The 21,387-nt window shown below is 39.9% G+C and overlaps 1 protein-coding gene across 4 annotated transcripts in view; it reads right to left on the reverse strand.

Annotated features, from left to right (window-relative positions):
- Positions 1-532: 532 nt before the first annotated feature.
- arhgap10 (Rho GTPase activating protein 10) overlaps positions 533-21,387 on the reverse strand; it is a 49,227-nt gene continuing 28,372 nt past the window's right edge. For 2 of the 4 annotated variants that reach the window (XM_053331320.1, XM_053331302.1), the window contains 8 exons: positions 20,502-20,560; positions 18,700-18,805; positions 16,834-16,993; positions 14,276-14,417; positions 10,177-10,336; positions 5,540-5,641; positions 3,989-4,080; positions 533-2,221 (listed from right to left, as the gene is read on the reverse strand). In XM_053331320.1, coding sequence (XP_053187295.1) covers positions 2,133-2,221; positions 3,989-4,080; positions 5,540-5,641; positions 10,177-10,336; positions 14,276-14,417; positions 16,834-16,993; positions 18,700-18,805; positions 20,502-20,560 — 910 coding nt within the window. In that variant the 3' untranslated portion in view covers positions 533-2,132. The remainder of the gene's footprint in view (positions 2,222-3,988; positions 4,081-5,539; positions 5,642-10,176; positions 10,337-14,275; positions 14,418-16,833; positions 16,994-18,699; positions 18,806-20,501; positions 20,561-21,387) is intronic. The other 2 variants (XM_053331311.1, XM_053331330.1) reach the window with 2 other exon arrangements.

Consider the following 21,387-nt stretch of genomic DNA (forward strand, 5'->3'; position numbering starts at 1 on the left):
GAGGTGGATTAGTGTGTGTTTTCCTCACAGATTACAATCTATTTTTAATCCTGTTTAGAAAGTTAGTTTGGAAGTAGCTTTTAGTAAGACAGACAGACAAACAACTCAGGTCAATATAAACAGGAAGGCCTACATTACACTGTACGGCTCAGTGGAACAGTCCTGGCTGCAGAATGAATCCTCATTTCACCTGACACTTTATTATTAGACACTGTGGGAAATTTTGCAGCTTCCCTGTGACACAATGGGTGAGTCATCAGAAATTAAGCATAGTGCAAGATTTTATAACGGTACAAGAAGATTCATTTCCCGAAATATGAACATAACTCTTAATCAACAAAACGTAGGTATAAATGTGGCCTAACAGTACTTTCCTTAATTCTCTTTGGTCCACAGTTTTTACAATGTCAGTCTCATCGGGAAACAAATCTCTCATTGTGTATTAGAACCATATGAAGTCAGTGCCCGAAGGATGGTTTGTAAGATTTTTGGATTATAATAAACAACAAATCAAAAAGCAAACATTCTCTAAGACTTCATTTTGTTTCATTTGGAGTTATCATTTAGAGCATTTATTTCGCTGCAAGAATACATGATGCACTGAAGAACAAAAAAAAAAAATCTTTATTTGTTTAACATTGATCAAGAAGATACCCAAAGGCATAAATGAAAGTGAAGTCAAGGCCCTTTAAAAATATCATGAATCAATGTCTTAAATTATTGCAACTGCCATTGAAAACACAAACAATCAGCTGAATAAAAGCTCTTAGAAAAATTAAAGTGTATCGTTGGACAGCCGAGGGATGAATTGTAATGCAAGAGGTGCATACATGCTAAAACCATTCCAAATGAAATATACCGACTTAAAAACCTGGCCAACATTTAACGGATTTAAAATATACTTGGTGTTCAAAACTCTTAATTAGGTTATACACAGAGAACGGATGTAAAACTTTTAAATACTGCATTTTGTGGGTATTTTTGGATAATAAATTTTGATTTATTATCTAATTACTTATTCCACTGAAGTTGAGGTTAAAATACAGATAAGCTAAAATTTCAACTTGTGGGAGTGTCTCGTTCCTCTGCTCAGAAGAAACTGAACAACGTTTAAAGACGGGCTTTACAAACAAACACACAAGGACAGATCATTTTACAGGAAAAACACTTGGTTTCAATCATCGCTATATATTAAAACTGACCTCTGTTAGCTCTGTATGTTGCTAGTGTTTAACACAAGACATTCATCAGGCACCAAGGAGGCTATTTGCTATGTTTCTGTAAAAGGAGTGTGCCTAAAACAAAACAGTACAGAGTGTGTTTAAAATTAAAAAGTCATGCAATCCATGTGCCAATTAAATATAACAAAATTACAACATCAATGTGCCTCATTTTGCATATCTAAATATGCAAATATGAAATCTGCAACATTTTATAAGTGAAAGCAGTAACACTCCAATTCATTTTCATATATACCCGTACATACATTTACATTTTAGCTGTTCTGGTGGACAAGGCACAAAAGGTATCTCTAATTTTTTTGAGCAGAAATCTCATCTCTGCATCATCGTCAGGAGGGTCAAAAGCTGTTGGATTTGGTGCAAAAAAAGTCTTAAGAAAAATTGATTACAGTGATTTTAGTGCTGACATCAAACCTTAATAGCTTCTGAGGGTGATGGTTGATTTGGGAGCTCATGGATACCATGTATAACTGGGTAGAGAGGGGAGTGAGGCTTTTGACTTTCTGTTGCTGTTACAAACTTACCTGGTTGTTTAGAGGTTACAGCATCTCAGTGTACAGCAGAATGTTGTAAGTGTGGACCCATTTTGTAATAAAAAATGCTGAAAATCATGTGAATACTAGCCCAAAGTAAATAAACTCAAACAAAACATGCTTGCACATGCATCACAAAGTCAACTGGCTGGCCAAAATACATATACGTTTTTTTTTTTGCCCCCCCCCCACATCAAGAATAGTCCACCAGTTAAGACTCATTGTCACTTGCTTGAGAGAAGTGCTGGGTTTGGATAAACAAAGCCCTACTGTGAATTTCAGAGTTGAGGCACGTGCATTCCCGGATTCTTTTCCTGGTAGAGGTGATAATATGTCCATAAATATTTCCATTTGGAGGCTACAGAAACTCCACATAGTTTTCAGGGATGAGGCCCCGCTTTCCCTCCAGCTCCCCCTCCAGCCAGCCCGGCTCTCTGGACGAGGTCACTGCAGGAAGAGGACACAGCGTCACCAGGGGGACAGCACAACAGCGAGGGCGAGGGGTGGGGGACAGACAGAGGACACAAAGCCTCTAGTGAGTAAGTGTGCATGTGTCAGAGTGAACAGAGCAGAGGTCTGAAGAGGAAGCAGTAATTATGCGGATACACACAGCACCTCATTTTATCTCTATTGTACATCTCCACAATGTTTTTGGAGCCAACTTTTCGAAACTTTCACCATGTGCTCAATCTCCGTAGCAAAATGGAACTTCTCAAAACTGTTTAGTATGACTGATGTGTCAGAGCACATAACATTTTTGAGACAAGTTGTTTTAAAATACTCCATGAATCCTCCAGATTTGTCTACAGAGTGAGCCAATTTAAAATTTTGGGTGCCCTGCTGGTGATGGGGTAAAGCGGAGGTTGCCCCTCTGAGGCAACAGTAGAAGAAATAAGGGGTGTAAACAAAGGAGTCAAACTGTCACCCGAATTCAAAGCACACGATTTAAACTTGCCACAAGTCCCAAGTCTTTCAATATAAGGGTTTGCACAAGAAAACAACTAAATCAGTTTTATTGTTTGTTTATATTGAATAAAATATTTGATTTTTAACTATGCTGTAAATAAACCATGTCTTTATTTGGTGATTTAATTCTACGCTGGGGCTTTAAGAGAATACATTGTTGAGGTTTTTTTTAGAATAAGTAAGTCAGAGAAAGTTATCTAATTTTATGGCTGAGGAATAAATATATGTTGAATTCTTCAAGTATTGAGTATTCAGCCCTCCTGACCTTTCGCACATGTGTTATGCAAATAGCTCAGGCACAAACAAAATCATAAATATATGCAGAAATAACTGAATAGACAACATATTCAGGATGTCAAGGGTCTCCAAGATACTGTGCTGTAGATATTTTGGTAATAAGAATCTTAACATGTAACATGTATGTAGTTATATTGTCAATCACTTAATTGCAACACAACTAAAGTGTTTAAAGAATGTGAGCAACACTCTCAAAACTTTTTAGATTTGTATTGAGATCCAAAAGACACATAAATTATCATTTAATAACACTTCCACTAAACAAAACAGTTCAGCTCCAAATTATTGGGCTCTAAAACATGATTTTATTTAGTTTATGAAAATGTGATACTCAATTTGTTTTGTGTTTATTATTTCATAGTATAGGAGTCCATATTTTACGAGTTGGAAATCAACCTTCTATTCAATTTAATTTTGCCATTTTAGGCGTTAATCCAGACATGAACTATTTCAAGTACGGTTTGAGTAATTTAATCCATACTTTAACTCAAATCTGCAGGACAGCAGAGATTAACATTGTCAAAAAGATGTTTTAAGTAGAAAAAAACCCAAAGCTTAGATACTTATCTAGAACATACCTGACCATAACGACCAATAAACTGCAATCCACTGTGGGACCTTATCAAAGACATTGCTACATGTCCCCTGTAAAGACTATAGCATATCAATAGTGTCTGTATATCACAAAAGAGGGTTTTGACAAGAAAAGGGAACTACAAAATCCTCATTTCCTCTGAGAGTGATTAAAGCTCAGCCGAGCCTCTTCCCAGACACACTGAAGAGGAAATCTGTGTCTCCTGTTAGCCCCCCCCTACCCCCCTCCCTGTTCTCTCTCTCTCCGTCTCATCTCTCTGTTCGATTGAAGATCAGATTGGGTGTTCGGTTTTCCTCCAAATCCAATATGCCAGGGCTGGTTCTGACTGAACGACTGGTGTAGGCGATAACACTTACCAGCGTTGAATATTGCGCCGACCTGGAAGGAGAGCTCAGAGTCGTGCTCAGCCTCACATGGGTACACAGCCTTTGCTTTCCTGCTGGAGACACTGAAAAATGAAGGCAATCAGTGAGCTGGCGGAGCTTTGAGGAGGATTACCGCACACTTCAATCTGGGCCCGGGGCCTGCTTGTTCATTCACTCACTAGCCTGAAACAGCAGAAATGGGCCAAGCTGAAAAAAATAAGCAAAGGTACTAAGAGAGGAGCCGGGCCACCACATACTCTTGTCTTTCCCTATCTTCAGTCTAGACAGACTAGCAAGCGAGTCAAAACACACCCACATGCACCTGTGTGTGTGCGCAAACACAATGAAATGCAGCGCTGTTTGTGTGAGGTTTTGTGCTGCCAAAAAGGCAGGCGCACTTCAGGTCCGCACAGCAGACAACTATCTATGTTGAGATAATTAAAAAGCGGCGGGAGGATTGTGAAGTAGGTTTGCTCCTGAACAGAGGTAGAATAGAAATCTCTCTCCACAGTTCTTCAGCTTTTAAATTCACATTTGTGAGCTTAGAAGTTGCATTTTAAATCAGTTTGATGTAAAAGAGCGTCGTCAAAGAAACCATATTCATCGCTCTGCAAAGGTTAGTAAAAAGGAGTATTTATGCCATTCCGTTCCCGAATACATAAAAACTGCTTCCACAGAAAGGTTGTTTTGCCTGGCATTGCAAACCGTTATCTCGAATGCCAGCAACATTACCATGTAGAAATTGTGCCTTCAACAAAAGATGCCCTGATAAATATTTCATATTCTTTCTGCAGCGCAACAACAATGTAGGATGAGAGAGGAGAAAGAATATATACAAACTAGGAGAAAAAAAAAAAGTTTGTGGTCACAGAGTTGTCAATACAACAATGTTCAGTTGAGTTCTTGAATACAGAATTTTAGACGACTGCACTCTTTTGGAGCCGCATTTGGAAAAATGAGGATTTGTGTTTATACAGTATGAAAATAACATTAATGAATTGCCCATAGAATGACCAAGCTGTTTGCAATTTCCTCTGCAACATCTGAGAGCATTGAAAATGAATTTATCATTTAGTCTGAAAGAAGTAGAGCAATAGATCAGTGTAATGGGCCAACTGTCTACACAGTACCATCCAATTCACTCAAAAACCAGTGTGTGTATCCGCAGTTAGTCAGAAAAAGGGGAGAAGGTTGCTGCTCCTGCTATAGCCAAAATTTGTGTTTCATTAAAACCCCTCAAAAGTAGCCAAATTATAGGAAGGGTGAATTCATGAAAAAAAGCCAGGGAAAATACTGATGTGCGAGAGTGCAAGTAGATGTTAGACGAGTGAGAGAGTCGGTGATTCTGTTGAGTGAACATGTGAGATAAGACATGCAAGCGTGTAATGGGGCAAGTGAATGAAAACTGAAAGAGTCAAAGAGTGTCAGAGTGTGACATTTAACAAGTATGAGTGAATGAAAGTAGTTAACTGCAATCGTAAAATCCATTTAGGAGGAAACAGGTATTTGCAGAGGATCCTGAGCGAGGGAACCATGTTTTACCTCTCATCTGGTTTTTCTTTTTCAGAGGCAGCGGTGATGGCAGCAGGCTGGTTCTCTCCTAACACTCCAGGAGCGGACCAGGAGAATGCTGCTGTGGAGGCTCTGCAGTAAAAACATATCTTAGTTACAACAAAGTCTAGGGTTTTTACTTTTGACTGAAATAATGGCATGTTTGTTTGCCTTCAAGACTTTTATACACCTCAAGTATCTTGCTGTTGGACAAGATAACTGGTAGTGGTAGATAAGATATGTGTTAACATTAGGAATATACATCACACATGGCATTTTCCCCCAAACTGACATCATGTCTTGAAAAGGAAAAAGAGCACTTAAAAAAGGAGTTCAGAATGAGATGGCGTGTTAAAAAAAAAGTTGGATGTGTCCAGAAGAAGAGAAGGTTTCAGGAGATGTTAACCACTTCTTTCTCAGCCAAACAATCATGACAAACAGATGCTGGGTTTTATACATTGTTCAGTTATCCAGTAATGGTAGCAACTATAGTACGTGGTGGAATCAGAGCAACGGATGAGCTAAACTAAGCAACCTGTTGTTATGGAGACAGGGTTCAAATTTCTACAGAAAACGTAGTACCTCATGAGAGCAACCAAACTTGCAACAATGTGTAGCTTTGTGCAACAGTACAATACTGTACAGTTACATGCAGGGGGACGCACACTTTGAATGAAAAAAAGTTTGGTGGTTTTGAAACTTCTTGAACTCAATAACTCAAGTTAAATGGGTAACATTATTGTCATATACTGACTATACGGCTAAAATCTGTCCTGGAGTGAAGTAGTTAAAATTGAGTATTTGTTCATTGCCATCTTTCAACATCCTGAAAGACAAAAGATAACTTGAGTCTCTCTATCATTATATTATCATCCTCATCGTTGTCATCATCATCATTGTCGTGTATAGATAATTTTCATGTATGCATCAGTATATACTCAGTGTATGTTGTTTGTAGGAACTGTACATATAAAGTCAGTCATTCGTCAGTCTCACTGGTCACAGCAGTTGCTGTGCTTTGCCCTGGCTGGTGTCCAGGCCAATGAGTCTATGGCCTACCTACAGGATGGAGGTAGGGGTCCTGGTAAAGGCAGAGTGGAACAGAGGAGAGCAGGAGTCTAAGCCAGGCATCCCTCTGTGTTCCATGCCTGCCCCTGGGCCAGTGCTAATACAGCACATAATGAGCAAATTGCTCCTAGCTGCCGCTCCCATAGAGACGTTAATAAAGGCAATTAGAGGGAGCAGCTGGGGAGGGGCTGGAGGTTGAGAGGATGTTGTGAATAGTGGTTACGTTGGCACCGGTGTAAGAGAGAGAGAGACGGCCTTAAGGGGGGAACATGGTAGGGGATCTTATGTGTACATAGGTGGAGGTGAACACAGAGTACTCATGCTTTCACTTCTCCCTCTGCATCCCTTCCTCTTTCCATTTCTTCCTCTGCATCCCTCTCAGTGCGCTTGTCCATCCCCAGCGGTGGCTGTTCTGTTCGGGCCTGGCCTGACTGTGGGTGATTTATAGCTCTGCAGCAGTGTGGGGCCACTGTGGTGCTCAGCTGCTCCACATCAGCATGGGGGGACAGTGCGCTGCAGTGCAGCAAATCCACTCATTAACCTGGGCCCAAGCACAACCACTGTCTGCCTGGGTCACAGCCAAGACAAGGGAGAGCAAAGGAGCACCAACACTTCACCCACCTGCAGGTGAACTCACTCACATACACACCAAACTCTAAATTTCATGAAATTAAAAACAGAAAATCTATTTGCACACACATTTAAGAAGTTATCAACATATCCATCTAACTGCTTATTTCAGTTGGAAGAGGATTATGCAGATCTATTAAGATCTTTAAAATAAACAGATATTTAAATAATTAGAGAATAAACAGTTTGGGGAAAATCAGTGAATACCACATGGCTGCCCTAGAAACTTGTTAAATGTACCAGAGGTAAATGGATTCATCCCAAAATTGCTTTCACAATTATAGCTAAGCCAAACCGAGGGAAATCGTTTGCCATTTCTCTTCAACAAAAATAGCAACAAGCTTTGAATTGCTCATCCGTTGTTTTTACCCATCACAGACCTAGCTAAGCTTCTTCTGTAAATATGATTAAATACAGTAAATGGGGACTTGAGTGAAAATGTACTGTATGTGAGGCACATATGAAAATCCCTCTGTAGACATTGGTAATTATAAATTTTAGCAATCTTCAACTTTAAATTGGACAGAATATTTACATGGTACATATATATGATAATATGATACGCCATATCAAAATACATCAAAAAATGTTCACAATGTCAAAGGTATTAAACAACACTAATTCCGATGTGAACTGCAGTTGGAGGTCATTGTTTTTATTATTTTAACTATCCCACATTATCACACATTTCCAGGTTAGTAGTGGAGAGAAATTCATCAACAGAAGCAGACTGCTGCTTCTCATTACTACAGGAATTTCACCCTGCAGCATCCAGCCCTTGTTGATCCTGGCATGGATGAGAGGGGCTATCAATGGTCTTTCTACTAAAGGAAAAAGGGTAGCGGTGGGATTTTCGAGTGTTTCTAGTAGAAAGTGGGATCAGTTGAGCTGTTCGCCCAGCCACCGCCAGTTTGGGTGGGCAGGAAATAAGACCTGATCCACCATTTTATGATCCACAGCTGTCTGTCAGTGAGAGGCATTGAGGGCTGGAGTTAGGGCAGGGGAGAGGAAGGAAAGGAGGCCAAAAAATGTAACCTCATTTGGCAGGACGTGGGGCAACTGCCACTAGGAGAAGCTGTGAATGAATTTGGGGAGAAGAGGAGAAATGAGGCGAGACATCGAAGATGACGGAGATGATAAATCACGCCACATTCCACAAAGAGTTATTGCATGATATAGTGAGTCACGGTGCATTTGTGTATGACCAGGCAGATTTTATGGCAGCAGGAAACTGACTAAAATATGCTGCTTTCCAGGTGCAGATTTGAGGACACAAGAATGTATACATTTCTGAGAGGAGCTGGGGGTAATCTAGCAATCGCCATCCCTATTGCTCTTTTTGGCTAGGACTGAAGCCGAATCCCTGGGTTCCAGGCCAGAGAGGTGCTGTGCTAACAGGTCTCAACCATCTCACATGCTAAGATTTATGAGTGAACAAAGCCAGGGCGACACCCTGTGACATATGGCGCAAGTCTTCATAAAGGGACAGCGGCTGCGGCTATAAGGGTAAACAAGATGAATATCTCCCCAATGTCAATACAATTTACACGGCCAACGCACGGCCACCTGTCTCCCAAACAAATAAGAGCTGAGATTTACGACCTCCTCCTGGTTGCTCCTTCCGTCCTCCAACATGATGCCACATATGTGGGAAAGCACAGGAAAAAAATGCCCGCAGGGGAAAAAAAAGGAGTTGGTTACATAAGTAATATAGAACCTTGTCGGTCTAATCCTGCAACTTAAGAGAGAAAGCCAGCTACAAATATGCCTACACACACAGGCAGGCGGGCACCCACAGGGGTCAAAGTGAGAAAGGAATCACATTGTCCTCTGTCATGTTGTAAGGTGGATTTGTTTTTCTTTTACAGCTCTTTTCAGCTGATGGAGAAGGAGAAGTGGACAGTGAATGAGGAAAAAGTCTATTTCAAGGTGAATCTGTAGACATGACACAGCAGAGTCTAACATCTGCAGCATAACCCAATAATTCATCTCTCACATCAGCATTCAAGACAAGTCATGGGCTGGAAACAACAAAAAGGACCAAGGACTTTGAGAGAGTGAGGACAGAAGGGAGAAGCGGGAGAGAAGCACCGCAAAGCATTAAACGACTGAAGCGTGTTGGCCTGTATCTAGTGCTAGTGCAAGAGACAGAGGAAGTAAAAACTGTTGGTGACACTTGATTAATAGCATCATGTTATTGCTGACACTAAAGATCATTTCAATATTAATGAATATGTTGTTTCATTTTTGATTAACTGATAAATAATTTAGTGTATAGAATGTTAAAATTTATTGCTGATGCCCATCACAGGCTACAGGAGAGGATTCACACATAAAGAGAAGAGGTCCTCTTTATGCTGGGGGCCAAAACTCTGAGACCACTGGAATGGGGAAAGTGGTCTCAGACTTTTGGACCTGGCTGTATTTTAAAAAATGATTTCCACCAGAGTGGGAAAGAGGGAACTGTTCTGCAATGAACCAATGTAGTAAAGTTTAACTAAAATCCAAGACGCTATATAAGAGGAAAAATGAATTCAAACAGCTGAACCTACGATGAAGACAAGTGTTTGGATACACTTCAGATTTCCTGTGGAAGAGGGAAATGAACATCACTCAAAATGTGCAAGGCTTTAGAGGCACTATTTTATACTCTTATTGCAGTGCACTGCATGCTGATACAGGAAGGATTTACCCATCATTAAGTCTGCTGTCTGTCCAGAACACTGAAATATTCAAAACATTAAATTCCAATACTTCAATTCCTCCAATTCTACTTGAACTCCACGCAGTGCACAGAGTCTACATTTGACTCTAAACCATGTGGACTGTATTTCTCATTTATGACTTTATTTACTGTGGATCTACTTGCTTCACAGTCAGTGCTTGCATTTTGAGAGACACACAGGACTTAAGCAAAGTGAATTCCTCACCCGGAGTTATTGCCAGAGCTGAGACTGGTGGCAAGTGGGACATGGTCACCCTTCTCTGTGGCTGTCTCAGACGCAGAGGCTGATGATGACTGGGATGATACAGACTCATTGCTGCCCATTGATGTCTCATCTGTAGCAAGGTTGGAACTATCTCCCGCTGCTGAAAAAAAAAAAAAAAAAGAACAACAACAACCGATGTTTGCTTAATTAATTATATCTTTCATTAGATTTACTCTTCTGTAAAACATTCAGCATATTCTTGCTAACAGACAGTATCTTGTTGCCTGATGAAACAGCTGAATTATTTATCAATAAGCAAGGCAACGGTGCACCAGCAGGGGACTTTATAGATCAAGCTGCTGTCAAAACAGGTGAAACTTACATTCAAGTTTGTATTGTTCATAATAATACACCTCTGCAGTCATAGACAGGAACCTAAGAAGCACCGGGGAGATCCGAGCTCTTTTATTTCAATTTTACTGTCAAGTAAAGAACCTACTTTTGGGACTTGAGAGAGGCACAAAAGGAAGTGTTAAGGTTATAAAGCAGTTTGTTTGAACCATTTCTTCTTTTTTTCCCACTAACAAACAGATATGAATGCACTTAAACCAAGCCAGAATTCAGTTCAGATTGAAGGATTTAACTGACTTTGTGGTGAGATTACAGCCAATACCAAACATATTCATCATATTTAAACATTCTACATTGATCATGCATCCAGCAATATTATTTTATGTACTGTAGAGTCTGTTCATGTATAGGTCAATGTATACTTTTATTTGAGACTTTAACCCTCTTGGTATGAATGAAGCGTGCACAAATACACACACACGTCTTTTAAATTATTCTGACTGATTACACCTGAGCTCAGGTTGGAGGTGGGTGGAGCTATGATGGGAACAGAACCTTTTCTCGGCAGACGTTTTGACTTGTCAAAGCAGGAAAAGTTACAGGTGGAATGAATAATATTAATGATGGCTGTATAGCATTTAGATAAGCCAGTTCCAAAGTTGCGGTATTGTGCATATTCAGTTACTGACATGTCTTACTGAGGACAGTCAGTGGAATGGAGCCATTGTCAGTATTATTATTTACAGCTGTGGTTTTCCTGCTTTGATAAGTCAAAATGTCTGCTGGGGGAATTGTCTATTATGTGAAGTCACCAAACTCAATGCACCAGTAAGTAGGAAAAATGTGTCCTTTTTCTTACCCTGACAGGTACTGTACAACACGATAGTGAGCAAGATGTCAATCAAACAGTCCACCCACACAGTCTTGAAAAGTGAATTCAGAGAAAATAGGGGAGATCACCTGTGTGAGTGGGTGGACTGGCCGATTCGTGTCTAAGGCCTGTAATGATCATCTAACAGTAAAATTATAATGTATGTCACATTATGTTACATTTAGGGCAGTCACCTAAACTTTGATGATTCAAGTCATCATTTTGTCAGTCAAAACAGTGCTCTTTTTTCTCTGCTGGTGTTTTTTTTTTTTTTTAAAGATTTTTTCAGCAGAGACAGCTTTATTTAACAGTAGACAGACAGGAAACAGGAGAGAGAGGGGGGTGTAACGTGCAGCAAAGGACCTCCTGCCGGGATTCGAACCGGGGTCGGCTGCGTATGTGGCATGCGCTCTAACCACTCGACCACCTGCGCGCAGAGTTACACATGATAACAGCATGGCAGATTGAAAACTTTTACAAAACAAGTCTTAAAATGACCTAATTACCCTTAAAAAATATATACTGCAATTGTAATTTAAAACAGAGAAGGATGACAGAAGCGGAGGGCAGTTGTTTCTGTTCACTGCTCTAATGAACACTGTTTTTGGCTAAACTACTTTTGAACCAGACGCTAATACAACCTCCTCTACTGTCATCCAGTGTGATCCACAGGGTAGAGGCACTTTGCATAGGAGCATATTATATAATTTCTACTTTTTCATTTCTTGGGACTGCACGGAAATCTTCTGTTTTCACATCACAGATAATGAACAAAGCCATTAAAATAAGAGTCAGAGATAAAACATGAGACTTGAGCTGTTATAGTATTTGAACATGAGGTGGCTGCTCTGCAGGTGAGCTGCAGTAGACTATAACTCAGTGGAAACTGTGAATAACATATTTATCTTAATCGCCGAGCGGAGGATTTTTTTGCCAAGTCTTGGAAAAAATAAATATTTAGCTCTATCTTTCAACACATTTGAAAATTGAATCAATTAAGTGTCAAGTCTACAATGTATGTGTAATAATCCTGAGAGGTATGATTTGTCTCCACAGTGTACCTGCTAGAAGCCTCCTGACACAAATACTGTGTATTAATACACTTCTCTACCCATGGTATGCAGTCGTGTCTGGAGGGATATCAGACACACGCAGCATCACACGTAGACTCACTCACAAGAGGAGTCACATGCATACATTAACGCTCTTCTCCTTTTCTCACTTCATCCTTAAATTTGCTTTTACCCTGTGAATGCAGATACAACTTACTTTAAATCCATTATCTAGGGCCCATATAAAAGACACAAAGGTTAAAAATGGATTACGCCTTTCATCCCTGATATTAAAATACTCTATGGTAAAAGCTGGCATGAGGGAGGTAAAGAGAGGCTATCTGGTAAGCAGATTTAGACTCCTTTGGTACTGTATCATGGAGGGGAAGGGATTTGAGTGGCCCCAGATTAGAAATATCTGGGGTTGAAGATTGAAGATTGTTGCGTTCACCAGGTCAGGTGATCAGGCTCATCTATGGAACAGGAGAGGGGGCCTCTGTAATCGTTTCCCCATCTCATTTAACTTAAGACGAAACTTAAGTGCACTTTAAGCATTTTGAAGTAAACAAGGTCACGCAAAGTCGTAGATGCAAATCGCTTCACACAGTATTACAGAGAGGAGGTGACTGAGTTCAGTGTGTCTGTAGACACTGCTATGCTTCCTAGTGGTTACTAAGCCAACCATAAGTGAATGAATGAATGAATTCAAGAGCCCAGCAGGCATCAGGGGTAAATATTATTATAATTTGTGCACTAAACTATATCACTTGTGCTCTAAAATTAACAACATGTGTGCATAAATAAGCAATTCATGTACTAAATTTAACTTAAATTATGGTCTACATGCTGTGTGGGATGAAAATTGGTGCCCTTCCTTCCTCCCGGTTATGACAAAAAGCACCATGGCAGAAAAAAAAGCGTGGAAGTTGTCAGGTCATGGACAATCTAAATAAACAGATTGGGTTTTATGCATTTTGATTCATTACCGTTTTGGTTTGGTTTTGGAGTGAGTCGTCGCCCACATATTCAATTTGTTCAGTGATTAAAGCAAGTCTCGTATTGGGCCCACAGACAGACATTTCAACCAGTGTTTGTAAACCACATTAAATCGTGCTGTAATGTCCGCTTCCTTCATGGCAAACTAGCTTCCTAAATACATCCATGAAAATGAGCAACTAGCTTGGGTGACATTGACAGGATCTTGTAAATCGATCAATAGAAACCACAACTCTTGACGTATTTGTTCAGTCTTAATAAAAAGTACTGTTGACTGTTTCTAGAAATTGCTACTGATTAGTGAGGACAAAACAAAACAAAACAACTCCCTTCCCTGCAAAAAAAATCGGGTAACATGAACACAATGTCAGACTGAGAGAAAGAAGTGAAATGAAATGGCAATTCTGGCTGATTATCGGGTTAATATAGATTGTGTTTGCCCATAAAAACAATATGATATTGACATTTCTTAAACATATTTTAGAATAATCATTTGTTAGATGTTCTGTCAATTTGCATGCACAAGTCAACAAATAACTGTTTTGTGCATATGTGTATCAATTATCAGATAGCATGCACAAATGATAAACTGCTAACATCTAATGGAGGATCTAAAGAGCTGTGACCCACTATAGCACACAAAAACCTAACTGCTAAGAGTATTTTAAATGTATACATAGTATATAAAACTATAACATAATAGATTAGAGAGTTAAATCTTCTCTAATCAATCAACTTTTGTTTGAACAAATTACCTTGCTGTCCTTTTGTCTGAGTCATTTCCTATAATAGACGTGAAAATATACAGGTGCATGCGTACTTCTCTTACCAGTCTGAATGTCCAGAGCTTGTGGATTGTAGACAGCCAGAGGCCGGTTCTGTCGACTCAGCTTCTTGGACTGCCTTGTGGGAGCAGAGAATACTGGGGCAGCAGGTGAAAGAGGGCATGACACGGGAGCATCTGCAAAGATCTGAATACACAATGCAAGTAAGACTCTACCAAGACTAAAAGCACAGTGCAGATACTCTAAGAGTATTGAGCAGCAGCATGTCCTCAACTGACCTTACTTAGTGAACAGGTTTTAAAACTTGCAGGCTTTATATAGTGGAAGATGAATAGAAAAGGCCATTTGCAGCCACAGCATGTGCTCCTAGGGAAAGCTGAGCAGCTCATTGATTGAACCCTAAAACTGCATGTGAAAAGATTTTGTTTGTGCCAAAATAAACAAGAGCAGCTCCACATGTAAAGAAATCACATCCAATCCAGAAATGTGGGTCTAAGTTAAGGTGACATTTCTCTACAGAGAAATTGACCCACTCTCTGAAAGAGTGGAGAGTAAAATAAATAGGGTTTGGACTTGGGGAGGGCTGGCCAACTGGCGCAGCCTGTTTACATGGGGCCGTGTTTACATATAAACTTTAGATGCAGAGTTAAAAGAGAATAGGGCTGCAGAGGAGAGGAAGTCTCAGCAGAGCCCCAGAAAGGATCACAGACAAGGAGAGGAGGGAGGTAGGGAAGGGAGGAGAGAGAGAAAGTGGCAGAGAAAGTGAGACTGAGTGTGAACGGGAGAGGCAGACGCAGAGGAGGGGGCATGAGAGAGAAAGTTTGTAGGAGCAAGGCAGATAGAAAAAAAATGAGAAATCTGATACGGCTGAGAGTTTCTGCTGCCTCTCTCTCTCCCTCTCGCCTCTCTCTGCAGATGGAGGTGAATGTAAAACAGAGTCTACTGTCGGTATCTGGGGGTATCAACAGTCTGGAGTGGGACTCAGCTGTGAGGGAAGTTAATGCCTGTCTGTCTGTCTGTTCAACTTTTCCCCTGCTCTAACACGCTGTACTTTCCAAAATGCTCTTGCTGCATTCTAACACTACATCCTTTATCACCTGGACGGTGTTGGATGCCTATGGGTAGTCTCAGAGAGTAGAAATATACTCTATGCTGCTGGTGCTGCTTTAGCACATTTGTATACCCTTTTCGTTTTCACCAGGGCTCTTTATTCTCTCACAACCCATTTTAGATTTGTGTGCTCGGTGGAGATATTATTCACAACACACAACATCTTCCATTTAATGAAGCTGGGTGGAAAAAAATAATAATAAAAAAAAAAAATCACTAAAAGCTTCTTTTTTCATCTGATTCTACACAGAGTGCAGTGCTGCTCCAAACAGATTAGAAAACTAATCTCAAACCTTTTTCTCTTTTGACACGGAGAATTATCCCCCTTTGAGGATTGACACCGATTAATGACATTCTACAAAGATTACATGATCCCATGATCTGCAGTTTATGAAACAACTCCTAACCATAATAAATGTTTTTAGGGAGGAAAAGGACTTTCCAGATACGACTAAAATGTATATAATCATCTACAATATAACCAACCTACTGAAAATGAGGAGAATGAGTGTATTTAATCCTAGTAGGGGCACTTGGGGCTCCCCCTGTTGGCCACATTTAAATCCAGAAATTAAGATTGCTGTCAAACTCCTTTGTACTTTGATAACTGGGTGAAGGGTATGCTGTCTCAAGGTTTTAAGTTATCTAACAACTTAATTCATATATTTTTAGAGTAAGTATTAGGTGTAATATGCACATTTCTCAACAGACCACAAACAACCAAATATTTAATATGATGCCTTTTCATTATTAGAACACTGATAAAAGATACTTGATATTTGAATATGCACACGTCTAGTGCCTTAATAAACAGGACCTACAGAGTAGAGCATCACATCCATCCTAATTTAAATGAAATTGTGGTGTCAGGTAGGGTACAGTATGTGCACTCCTTTTCCAACAGAAACTGCCAAATGGAAACTTAAGAGCAAAATACAAAACTTCAAAACAATAGTGAGAAATGGCTCAGCACAGAGAAACCAGGACTTACAAACATTAGCTCTTCTGCTTCGCTTGCAGGTTTATTGTCCTTCAGTATCAAGTAATTACACGCCACCCAGGATGGTAAACACCAAGCTGCCGTGTGCGGTTTATTGATGTCATGTCACCTGATTCAGATTTCATTTGGTGCTATCATTGTACCTAATGTTGCCTAGTGTGCCGCGTGTTTAGTAAATAGCTCTGGATTGCAGGTGGACATAATTATACATAAAGTGACAAAAGCAAAACAGCAGAATTTCAGCATTAGTCCGACAGAATGACTCATAAAAGTGCAACAAGTAGAGCAAAGATTAGACAAAAGACAGAATTGTATAACACAGTAGAAAGACTGTTTTTCTGTATTCCTATAACAATAGTACTAATGACTTCCACTGGAAGAATACTATGAAGTAGACACTTCTCCTTTTCAGAGTGTAAACTTTCAAGTGTGTTAGTGATTGTACAGTCGATACTGCACTGTGCGTGTGGTGGTCCCATTGTGGAGTGTTACCTTTTCATTGTGTTCGATGAGGATCTCCACAACAATGTTCTGGAACTTAAGATCCATGATGGCAGCGACAGTCTCCTCCTGTGGCCTCATTAATGTCGGGCCAAACACCACGCCCAGGTTAGCCACAGTCATCAGATTCTGTTTACTGTGGGCCGCCACGCTGAGGAAGATAACAACTCACATGATACGTGTTCCCCAACAGCTAACTAACAATTACCTTTGATTCTACATCATTCTTCATGTGCTGATTTACGTTTAACAACACACACTAAACCCTTGACAGAAAACATGGAAAAAATAAAAGGGAACTAAGGAAAACAGTGTACCACTCCTGTAAATGTGAGTAGAGTTATGTATTGCAATAACACAGTTAGGTATATGAGAAAAGGCAAAAATAGGGGCAAATGTGAAAGGCTTGGCTTAAAAACACCCTCTCAGGAATATCTCATGATAAATTCCCTAAACCTTTTTCCTAAAGATTAAGGTTTTATGTCATTAACTGTAATAATATTAAACTAACACACCACTGGTCCTCGTTTCCTGCAAGCTGAGATAGAAGCATTTGTATGTACACTTCCTTCCTAAAATAGATAACTTCACAATCAGCAAGCATCATAAATATCCATGACTGAACAGCTATAGTGATATGTTACAACTTTGATCCTTCTCTGAACAGTTTCTATGTATTTTGATCAATCCCATCACCGAGACAGTGAAAACTGCAAATACACAAATGACCACTGCATTTAGAGATAAAATATAAGATTTTAGCACATTTTGCCAACATCAATAAGCTGCTGCAAATCCTAACCAATACTTTCATAGTTCCTACACTGAACAAAACATTAGGCAAAAATGAGAGAATTTGAGACAGGAGAGGAAACTTTATCTTAGGAGGTCAAAAAAATGGAAAAAAAGAACCCTTTTAAGAAAAAGTTATACTTATACAGACAGGTGAAGAGATTTCACACTCAAAATATGATGATATGCAGTGCATCTGCACAGAGACAGTTTAAATAGCTTCAAAGGATGCCTTTGAAGACAAAAACATTGGTGACAACTCACATTTATAACATCTCTGAAACCATTTCAGATAGAAGTGTGAAATTCTGGCTTTGCTTCCTTCCCCTGCAGGACATGCACACACGCCAACTTCAGAAAAATATTCGAGTCTCTCCAGTCTGGAGAATTTCACGCTGGATAATCCAAATTCAATTTCAATAGCGCTGCCTTTTTACCAGAGCCTGATTCTGCAGTGGGTTTCTATGAAATAAGATCCACCAGACTTTCACTGCCTCAGGGAAGAGGGATTATTTACTTATCTTCAATTTGCTCATATTTAGTTTATAAAAAAGCTTGCTGAGGTAAAACCTTGTAATGTTAGCTAACATTATTTCTTAAATCTTTTTTTCCTATCTAATCTCACAAATGGAGTGATGCACAATAGTGGTCCATCCACTGGTGTATAGAGTAATCTCAAGAGAGGGCTTAATTTGAGTGGTCCATTTCATTCCACCTCACTGGTGGGCTGCAGAACAGCATGCTGAACAGGTACGGTAGGCTACACAAACCTCCCTTCAACAAGTTTAAATATACACCAAAATGACATAAGAAAAAGCACAAAAAATGTGAAGATGCTAGTGGCATCAATTTTCTTACCCAGCAGTGACTGAGTAGACAGAGAAGAGATGGAGTGACAGCAGGGAAGGGGGAGTGAAGAGAGTGGGAGTGAGGGAGAGAGAGAGAGAAAAAGCCTGTGGAGTGAGAATGAGGAGACAGACAGGAAGAGCAGAAAGAGAGAACTGAGAGAGAGAGAGAGGGGGTGTAGATTGGATGAACTATGACCAAGGAACTATGAAAACTCACTTGGCCAGATGCTTCATAAGCAGCCCGAGGACTTGTCGATTCCTCTCTGGTAGTTTGTGGACCAGGCAGTGGATGGCTTGGATGCGAGACTCTGGACTACCGCCCTCTGTTCAAACGCAGAAGCAGCCATGCACTTGCATTAAACTACGAGGATTTCTCAGTGCTCCTCAGGTGGCGCGAAGCCAACAGCTGCTACTGAATACTGAATTTGAAGAGATTTGTGTTTCCAACTGTTCTGACAAAACACTATGAAATACTGCTGATCTGAGCCATGATGCTTAGTTGGGAGTCAGAGTTACAGACAGTACAGAAACCTACATGGGCATATAATCATTTTCAAGTCCAAAGAAACTAATTTGATATATTCTGGAAAATAAAAAAATGAGCAAAAGTTAGAAGACCTTTAAGGACACAGTCATCAGAGGCTATAACCCTCAAGTACAAGGGGTTAAGTGTTAAGAGGATGATACATTTTAGTTTTAATAAGTGAAGCAGAGGTGTGATGGTGATATATGGTCTGAAGCCTTCGAGAATTTGGCAGCAGGGACCACTATGCTGGCGGAAGAGATAGCTTTACGTTACTGTCGCTACCAGAAAAAAGGGTTGTGTTAAAACCCCCAAGATCATCTCTTAAACATTTCCTCACACATGGGCATCTGACCGCCCACACACAAACACACACACAAACAAGATATCATTACTATGGGAACGACAAGGATTTAAACATGAAAAAAAAAGCTTCTTATGGATGCTGTCATCCATCAAAAAACATTCATTGCTAATCCATTTTTTCCCCCTCGTTATGAGGGCATTGCGAGTGCCTGATAAAAATGTCAACCCTGATCCAATTATAGCACTTGTTGTAATAAGATTCAAGTTTGGCTTGCTTTAAAAACATTTCATACATAAATGATGTTATGTGGGCGAAAAAAATGATGTGTCTGTTTGCTGTGCAAGGTCACCGGACCATTCGAGGGCATGTTAAATTATGGCATATTTATCATTTCAAACCTTTTAGCCTTGACCTTTAATGACTTATTTGGTCGCATACTCTAAGCAGCAAATTAAAACAGGTAGAAACAATTATATGAAGACAGAGCGCAAGTTGACATGGGCTTCTTGATTGGCTAATAAATGTCAGATACTGTACAGTGTGTCAAAAGTAACACATTTCTAAAGAAGTACAGCACTAAACATTATGGTCTTTTAGAGACCCCTGTCATCATGTGTCTAAGTCTAAAGATGACATAGAATGAGTATAAATCTCAATTAGCATTCCAGATGCAAACAGACCCACAGTTTTAAAGCTATCCCTGCCTGGTTAAATATTCAAAAAGAAGTAGTAAAAAGTTATTTAGAAGTGCTCTATCTGTTTTCTACTTCACTACATGCAGCGTTTTCCACAGGTTGAGAATTGACTTTGTTGGTGGGCGGTGCAGTGTGTGACCAATGTGCACGCAGAGACTCATGCAGTTTAGAAGGGGAGACTGTAACCTAGGTTTTTTTCTGTAGCTACAATTTACAGATGTCCCCTAAACACCTCTATCAGTAGGCTAGCTAGGTGGCTGGGAGCAGCACAAGCCTCTAGTCCCCTCTCAGTTACTGCTGCATGCAACTCTGATAGATTTTATCTACCTGGCCAGGCCGCCCAGGTAGAGCCTATATATGAAAAACACAACTGAGGTCCAGAGCTTAAACTGATGAAATGTCTCTTTCAGACTGACACAACACATGTATACACTGTTGTTTACTTATGATCTGTACTCAGATTAAATGGTCGTATGAGAGGTGTTGAAACTTACTCGCAGGGCCGATGAACTCTTTGTAAAGTCCATAGGTCATTAACGGCTCAGGAAGGCTCCTTTAGAGAGATAGCAAGAGGAAGAGAAAAAAGGGTGGGGGTGGTGAGTTGGAGGGACAGAGAAAGAGAGTATAAGTGAGTGAGGGGGGACAGAAATAGCCAGCACACTGTTTTATAGGGTCTGCACAGAGCAATGATTAATGTGGCCAGGTCAGGGGATGGAATTAGATGGTGCACGCGTTGAGATAACCAAGTTCATCTGAAGGTACTTTCACACTGCAGCTGGCCAGTGGCCAAAGGTACTTAGCCTCAGAGGAAACTGAGGAGATTGACCCTGCTTTATTCCAGCAGGCCACAGACAAAGTAAAAGACAAGTCAGAGTAACACTCAGTATGATTTAATACAGCATAACAATATGCTTTGTTATCTTAACCAGTGCTTAAAAATGAATACATGCTGCAGTGAATAGTGCTCAAGTAGTCAAAGCTTAAAATCTGCCAATCACGACACAATCTTAACTCCTTTAAATAGGACTTGTTCTCTACATCCTATACTTGAAAAACAACATGAACACTATTACACTGTCATGCTGGTACTGTTCACAGTAGTGATAATAACAGAGAAGAGAGAAATCAAATAGAAATAACAACTTGTTTTCTTATTGTTGTACTTTGAATTTTTTTTAATGCTACCAACTCAATAAGACAAAAATGTGGGACAATATGGGATTTTGCTTTTTGAATTTGTCATTGCATGTTTATTTTTATGCTAATTACATCTTACAAATAAACTGGAAATACAGTCTCACAGTTGTATGCCTCCACCAGCCAGTCAAGTTGCAGTTTACATCTATGTCTGTCCAGACTCATATAATATTTGTAGTGAAG

Source organism: Scomber japonicus, chromosome 2, assembly GCF_027409825.1.
Source record: "Scomber japonicus isolate fScoJap1 chromosome 2, fScoJap1.pri, whole genome shotgun sequence".
In the NCBI taxonomy this organism is placed as follows: Eukaryota; Metazoa; Chordata; class Actinopteri; order Scombriformes; family Scombridae; genus Scomber; species Scomber japonicus.